Genomic DNA, 7,674 nt, shown 5'->3' with positions numbered 1-7,674 from the left:
AAAAACCATGTAGGAGGAGGAAGAAGAAGAAGTAAGGGGAAACGAGGGTGGGAGAGAGAGAGAGCAGTGAAAAAAAAAAAAAAAAAAAGGTGGTTGGAGTCAGAAAAAGATTGGATTTTTGGGTTTTTTTTTGTTTTGTTTACTGCCCTCTTCATGCCCGCTTTTTACACTTCAAACCCTACTCTCCATCTCTCTTTCTCTCCCTCTGCAGCAGCAGCAGCAGCAGCAGCAAAATGACACATAAAGATACTGCAGCACCACCCCGCCCCTGACCCCGACCCTCTCTCTTCCCCTTCTCTCTCTCTCCGAGACCCCTCCTAGAGAGAGAAACAGAAGGACCCAAGAGGAAGTAAGGACAGGAAGTGAGAAGTGAGTAGGAGAGAAAGGAAGCAAAGCCCCTGCCAGGCAGCCAGAGCGAGAGAGGGAGCGGGTGGGGGAGGGGGAATGGACGCGAACGAGGCGACCTCCATAGTGCTGTCCAAGATCAGGGGCATCGACCCGGAGAACGCCTCCAAGATCATGGGCTACCTCCTCATCCAGGACCTCACCGAGAAGGACCTGATACGCCTCGCCTTCGGGCCCGAGACCCTCCTCCACAGCCTCATTCTCAAGGCCAAGACCCAAATGGGTCTCTCCTCCAACGCCTTGCCCGCGCCCTCCCCCGGCCCTTCCCACCCCGCCCTCGCCCCTCCGTCTCCATCCCCACCAACCCCCGGCCGGCGCCTTGCCTCCTCAGTCCTCCCCAGAATCACTCCCCGAGGGGCCGACTACGAGGTCGGGAAGGGACCCTTCTCCGCCTTCGCCGCCGCCGCCGGCAGCGTCGCCCGGCAGAACTCCAGCCCTTCTCTCCCTTTCGACGGCGCGCGCTATTTCGCTCCCTTGAACGGCGGCGGCGGCGGCGGCGTGAGCGCTGGCGGCGGGAGCGATTTCATGGAGGATAACAATCAACTCGGCGATTACTTCGCGTTCCTCAACGATTCGTCCAAGTCGGGCGACGTTTTCGAGATGGGGTACAATGCGGACACGCATTTGCACCGCAGGAGTTACTCCGAGAGCGACGCAGGTTTCGGCTGCGGCGGCGAGGACGCGTGCTTCGGCGGCGGGTATAGGCCCTGCCTGTATTTCGCGAGGGGCTTCTGCAAGAACGGGAGCAACTGCAAGTTCCTCCACGGCGACGATTTTGAAGGTTCCGTGAACTTCGTCGGTTCGCCGAGTAATTTCGACGCCGAGGACATGATGAGGCTCAAGGTCGCTCACCAGCAAAGATTGGCCGCGGCTTCGCAGTTTTTACCTGGAATTTCCCCAACATCGCATGGCAAGTACATGGCTTTGCTTATGCAGCAGCACAATGAGACCCAGAGGTACATTCAAATGCCTTTCCTTTGTCGCATCTTAAGTTTGCTTGTCTTATCACCGTCAAAGGTTGTGCCTTCGATCGTTTTTTCGGACGGTGAATTCGCGTCTGTGTATGATTTTTCTTCTGGCATATTAGGATGGGGGTGCCGGGGGTGGCGATGGGAGATGACTTTTATAAGTATGGGCGATACCAAGTGGAGAGGAATGAGTATTTGGCTATGGGGTTAGCGGAGAAGGCGAACTCGGCTTCGAGACAAATTTATCTAACATTCCCTGCAGACAGCACTTTTAAGGATGAAGATGTTTCTGATTATTTTAGGTAATGCAGCTTGAGATTGTATGGGAAAGATGTTATTTTTACCTGTCCGTTGCTATTTTTTCATCGAACTAGTGCAATGGAATCTTTTAATAATGCTAAAATATCTCACCAGGGTCGTAATCAGGCAATCTGCAGTGGACTGAGCATGAAACCCTGGCTCATTTTCCTCTCAAACTGTTTCTTTTTTTGTTTTATGTTTTATTTTGGCAGAGCACGCGAGTTTCTTGCATATTGGGCTTATCGCTTTCGTCATACTACGTGATTGAGCTATCATCTTCTGTTCTAGGACTTGGATGGGCAGATCCCTTATTCGTATGGATTTGATGTGCTCTGTACTTAAGTAATGCTGATTAATGATGCTCTTTACATTTACATTTAGGTTGAGTCTGTTCTTGCATATTGTTTATTTGTTTGAATGAGCTAGACGTTGATTCTATTATTTCTACTGGTATTTTGGCCAATGGTCCCTTTCTAGCAGTGCTGTGCCAGGCTCGCTTTCTATTCTATTTATACTGCATTTGATGTCAGCAGGAAAATGCCGCTGCCATTCATTTTTTTTTTCTCTTGTTACGTGAAAATTATGATGTTATTTCTGTATGGATCTCACTTCATGCTGTGAAGTTGCAAATGCATCACTTCAATAGGAAAATATGTCAATTAGTAGAACCCTATATAAATATCAGTAGTGTTCTGCTTGTTTTGGTCTTATACTTAACTAGGTCACTACCCTTTGACTGCGATAGCGATCTATCTTCCTTTTTATAGTTTGCTGATGAGGCTGTTCCATCAAATCTGGTTGCATTTAAGCCCTTATAGCAGAAAAATTTTGTGGACTTACTAAGTCATAAGATTTTTTAGCAGTTGGATGTAGGGTCAATGGAGCTTGAGTTTTAGAAAATTGAATCCAGATTAAGTTTTCAAAGCACATGGCCTTGCATTTAAGCACTTTATTGAGGACTTTTTGCCTCCTGGGAAGATGTTGGGTTTTCTTAGTCTTTTCATGGTCATTTTAACATTCCGCCTTTGCTTGATTGTATTTGACTGAATGTAGCCATGTTTGAAGAATGCGTGGCCAGGAAAATGCTGTGATAATCTCAGAGAAGGTTTCCATTCGTATGTCATAGAATTTTCTTCTGCTCTCTTGTATGTCATATCTTATGATCTTTCTATTCAAAGTAATTTGGAGGAAAGATTTCTATCTAGTTGCTGATGGAAATTAAAATGGTCATGTTCTGGTGTAGATCAAGTCATTTAGTAATTTAAGCTTTCCTAAGAAAGTGCTGCTTAAGTTAAATTATTGCTTCAATTCTGCACTTGCTTTCTTCTCTGGTCACATTTGAATCTCCATGCACTAACAGTTTTATTTCTGATTCTTCTGGAAGCAATTATGGACCAGTTCAAGATGTCAGGATTCCTTATCAGCAGAAGCGAATGTTTGGATTTGTTACATTTGTCTACCCAGAGACTGTAAAGCTCATACTGACGAAAGGCAACCCTCATTTCATATGCAATTCACGTGTACTGGTTAAGCCCTACAAGGAGAAGGGAAAAATTCCGGAAAAGTATGGGTTCTATTTCCTTTTTTATTTTTTGGTTTGGCTGCATAACCAGTCTTCTGTAGTCTAATTCTGTGCGGCTACTCAATTTGTTAATAACAGGAGGCAACAACATCAACAGCAGCTATTCGAGAGAGGGGAGTTCTCACCTTGCTCGAGTCATTCGCTGCTTGACACAGGAGAGCCATATGACCATCTTGGTGAGAGAACAAGTGCACATTTCGTAGGAAATTCTTTTGAAATGATGTCCTTTATTCTTTACTTTTATCGTTTGGCCTTTATTCTCAGCAAAACCTCTGACTAGTTTAATCTTGTTGGATTCTATGCCTCTTTCCATTGCATTACTCCAGCGAGGTCAAGAGTATTCCATAATCCACAGGAGATGGTGATTAGGCGGAAACTGGAAGAGCAGGCTAATTTGCAGCAAGCAATTGAACTACAGAGTAGAAGGTTAATGAATCTGCAACTCCCAGACTTGAAAGATGATGGAATATACCATCACCTACGTAGCTTTTCTGTTGGCTCTCCTCTTTCTCCGCGTATTCATCCTCATACTCAGATTAACCATAAAGTTGTTATGCCACCTGATGCCCCTAACCATGAAAATGCTGAAGGTTAGGTCATGATAATCATTTTTTCTGGTAATGACAAATTCAATTGAGCAGCTGTGATCCCTATTGGCTTTTCTGCCTATTGTCATTGCAGACTGTCGGAACAGCACAGCTGCCACCATCTCTGTGATTGCTGCAAGTGGTGAGCAGCAGCTTCATCATGACGTCAATGCTGCGTGTGGTCAGGATGTTGTCAGTGGCGAAGGCAAAAGTGAGAGCTCCAAACTCACACGAGGCGATAGTCGGGGAAGGTATGGATCTAGATTTGAAGAAAATTGATAATGACTAAATGTTCTAGGATTTAAACGGAGAAATTGCATTTTGCCTAAGTGGGATATGTTGGACCTCGTGAGGAGCCAACCATAATTAGAACTTGGAGTAAAACACAATTCCATCCTTTATTTTTCGGGACAAGAGAAAAAGGAAGCCTCATTCAGATAAGGAGACAATTTTATGTTCAACTGATTTTGAGCGTTTTAGATGTTTGTGGCAAGTCCAGATAGAGGTGTTATCTCATTATTTGAAAACAAAAGAGTTAAAATGATGTTTTTTTTTTTTTTTCCAAACTTGTGGTAGTTCATAAGAAATGGTTAAGAAGTTGGAGTAGGCTTTGTAGATCCTAAATAAACCACATGGAAATAAAAGCTGACTTCTTGTATTTTATGCTTTCCAGAGTCTTGTGGCTTCAGGGTTCCTATACTTCTGCATCATGGGGAAAGTGTTGACTCTTAAGGATCCTTTTTTTTTTTTTTAATATATATTTTCTTGTACGATTGCAGCTTAGAGAACATACTTCCCGACTCGCCCTTTGCTTCACCTACAAAATTTTCCAGTGATCATCTTTCGGACTTCTCTAAATTGGCCGATGCGACTGATTTTACAGCGAGCTCTGGGATCCCTGACAATAATGTTTCACTGACCGTGAGTTCTGGTGATGGGCCTTCTCACTAAATGAGTGTCCTAGCTAAGGTGCTGTCTCCTTCACCATTTAAGTGGCCTCCATTATAATCTCTCCTTGCCTCTCTTCTATATAAATCATCATATATTGAAGATGAATATCTGATGTAATACTGTGATTGCAGGTTTTTATTTCCCTTTCCCTAAGCATTCGATCCATTAACATGTAAATAATGGAGATGGCCGTGGTCGGCAGGATTCGTTGTCTAGAGGTAAGAGACGCCAGCTCTTCCATTCTTCTTTTGGGTTTGGACCTAAAATTTGCAAACCTAATCTACTGCTGTTTTCTCATGCTATATCTTTTGCATGTAATGCAGAGTAGAAGCAAATAGGAGGGAGACATATCTGCTAGATGTATAGCCCAAGCTTACCTGCACCTTAGATTAGATCCCTTAGAGATGATTTTGGTGAGAGTCGGCGCCGTCATCATCGATACATACTGCTAACAGCAAAATACATACTACTACTACATCTACGATACCTTAAGGGGACAGGTGATTCGATAGTAATGTGTAGGTTCTCCCTATTTTCTTCTATGTAACCTCTGTGCAGGTGGGTGCAGGACCACACAGAACAGACAACTTCATAGAACAAGCAGACAATTGTAACTTTGGATTACCTTTAATTTATACATAGCTTCTGTTTCAAAAAATTTCTTTTGTTGTACGTCAGTTTTATGCTTGTCTTGAATATTAGTGTAGATAAAATGCTAAAACAGTTTGATGGCAAATTCTTTAAAATGCACACGGTCACTGGGGCAGAGCGGGGAGGGCTCAATTTAGAAGGGTAGGAGGATATCAAACAAATTGGTTTCGTTCGTCACTGATCTGATCTTTCTCTCTCATAGTATTGGTGTGAAGATAGTGGTTGTTTTCGTGTCTCTGCTAGGTCTGCTTTTGGAGTGGGGCTTCTCTCTTTAGTTTCACTTCATTTCATGATTTCCTGATTCATGATCCTTAGGCCCACATACAGGAAAAGTGCTGACTGGTCACATGGGTGGCTGACATTTTGCAAATGGCATCAAATGGAATTTTTACCCCTTTCACTTTCAGTTAGATGAATTATTTTTGTCCTCTTTTTGAGTTTCTTTAATTCTTGCTGGTGGGATTTCATTGCATTTTCTTCTTGTTTTCCTTTTCACCCTTCCTTTTGAATGAAAGTTGAGAAGTTGGGGAAATGCTCAGTGAGGTCTTCTTCGTCCTTATTGTTTGATTGTAATAGGGGAGAGAGAGAAGCAAGCATGTCAGGTCTAGAATCAAGTGCGGCAACAAGAAATCAGGTTTTATTTTGATCAATTGACGGCTTACAGTTTTAAAGAAGCCCTAGTCAGGTCTCGAGCTAGCCATCTATGGAATTCAAGGGTCGGAAACCGACCTGGCTTTCTTGCAGAAGAATGGGTCATTTGACGTCTGAATTTCATCGACAGCGAGCTTGAGACCCGATTTGGGTTTTCTTAAAACTTATAAGCGTTCGATTGACGAATTGCCGACACCCCTTAACTCCTGTTTTTACACTTATTTCGCGTTTATTTGTGTCCGTGTACTTTTCACCTCAAAGATAAAAGAGGGGTTAGGAAGTTTATTTGTGTCCGTGTACTTTTCACCTCAAAGATAAAAGAGGGGTTAGGAAGGTGAATGTGCAAGTGAACAGCATCTCTCTCTTCACCCCTTGTTGACTGGCGGATATGCCCGGAGGAGGAGGAGGTAGCTCTTGTTTTTTATTTTATTCAAGTTTATTCAACTTTTTTTTTTTTTTTTTCCATTACGTTGTAGCCCACCCTAGTGCCCTTTCCCTTTCCCTTTCTCGAAGTAAGAGCGCTTGAAAACGAAAGCGATGGGGTTTCTCACGACTTTCGGTTCATATCTGCTTGTCTCTCGCTGTACTGCACAGAGACATTATATAATTTCGGGTGTCATTGTGTAGTGGTGTTAAAATGGATGATTCTCTCTGACAACCACCCGCTTTAGCTTTTTTGGCCTTCGGCCTTTGGGGCCTTTTTAGAGAAAGTGGAGTTCTTTAGGATCTTCATTGGACATAAAGCTCTTTTTTCTTGCAACCATCATCATGATCTGTTCTATCCAAGTTGGGTTTTCCTCTCTTTTCTCTCTCTGTTTTTTGGGAGGGGTGAGGCAGCATCTTCTTCGATTGGAAAAATCGCGAGGGTATGTACGAAATGGCTGAAGTTGGGGGTAATTTTTATTTTTCTGATTTTCGTGGAGGTTGAGAATTTTGAGTTTGGGAGGACGAGAGACCGAAATCTTTGATTAATACTTGAGTGCTGAGTGCATAGACTCTTGTCTGGCTGAATGTTTAGTTTAGTGACGGGCTCGTGCTGTTGATGACATGGATGTGCTCGAGCTGTACGTTGCTTTCGCTCGAAAACTTTGAATCATGCTTACGAAACGACTCGATCGAACTCGTGCAACTTGTGAGCTTTTTATCGTCTCCGCCCGATATTATATCAAAAAGTTGGCTTCTTTCTTAGCTGGAGAATCTTCGTGTAGTGCAAACTGATAAAAGAAATGTAAAAACTCCGTGCCTTTTCATTTTCTCATCTTCACTTTCACGAGTCGTGTGCAAATTGACGATGTGCGAAATTGCGAGGATCATGTTGTAGTGGACGATGAAGGAAAGAATATTACAGATGATCGACTAACCAAAACATTTCTCTTCAAGGACTTCGAGAAATTACTGACTTCGAGAAAGAGGGTATGAGACAATTCTTTGTCCAATTTCATGCTTTTTCACTTCTTGCCTCCAAGGATATTCCCTCAACGTTCGGCACAAGATGCGGATGCTTACCAAACTTGTTGGGATCTCTTTGGGGACTCACGCAGCATCAGACCAAAGATTGCAAACTTACAAAGGGTGTCAC

The 7,674-nt window shown here is 43.3% G+C and overlaps 1 protein-coding gene across 4 annotated transcripts; it reads left to right on the top strand.

Moving 5' to 3' along the window:
- The first annotated feature begins 414 nt into the window (after nucleotides 1-414).
- Nucleotides 415-5,470, top strand: LOC104421493 (zinc finger CCCH domain-containing protein 55). 4 transcript variants are annotated; one of them, XM_039303692.1, is made up of 9 exons: nucleotides 415-1,361; nucleotides 1,493-1,675; nucleotides 3,058-3,237; nucleotides 3,334-3,431; nucleotides 3,582-3,845; nucleotides 3,937-4,093; nucleotides 4,726-4,811; nucleotides 4,925-5,011; nucleotides 5,117-5,470. In XM_039303692.1, the coding sequence occupies exons 1-7, from the start codon at nucleotides 445-447 to the stop codon at nucleotides 4,742-4,744; spliced, it is 1,818 nt and encodes a 605-aa protein (XP_039159626.1). In that variant the 5' UTR covers nucleotides 415-444; the 3' UTR covers nucleotides 4,745-4,811; nucleotides 4,925-5,011; nucleotides 5,117-5,470. The 4 variants fall into 4 exon arrangements, with proteins under 4 accessions (XP_039159626.1, XP_018719451.2, XP_010031761.2 ...); XM_010033459.3 differs by having other exon boundaries at nucleotides 416-1,361; nucleotides 4,622-4,811; XM_039303693.1 differs by lacking the exon at nucleotides 1,493-1,675 and having other exon boundaries at nucleotides 416-1,361; nucleotides 4,622-4,811.
- The last annotated feature ends 2,204 nt before the right edge of the window (nucleotides 5,471-7,674 follow it).

This window comes from Eucalyptus grandis, chromosome 10 (assembly GCF_016545825.1).
Source record: "Eucalyptus grandis isolate ANBG69807.140 chromosome 10, ASM1654582v1, whole genome shotgun sequence".
NCBI classification, from domain to species: domain Eukaryota; kingdom Viridiplantae; phylum Streptophyta; class Magnoliopsida; order Myrtales; family Myrtaceae; genus Eucalyptus; species Eucalyptus grandis.
The sequence above is the reverse complement of the archived record's forward strand: the minus strand, read 5'-3'. Positions and strand labels throughout refer to the sequence as shown.

Bases quoted from the DNA above. Each gene is read 5' to 3' on its own strand.
- LOC104421493 (XM_010033459.3), top strand. From the start codon at position 445: ATGGACGCGAACGAGGCGACCTCCATAGTGCTGTCCAAGATCAGGGGC. The intron at 3,432-3,581 runs GTGAGAGAACAA...GCATTACTCCAG, and splicing joins AGAGCCATATGACCATCTTG to CGAGGTCAAGAGTATTCCAT. The intron at 3,846-3,936 runs GTTAGGTCATGA...TTGTCATTGCAG, and splicing joins TAACCATGAAAATGCTGAAG to ACTGTCGGAACAGCACAGCT.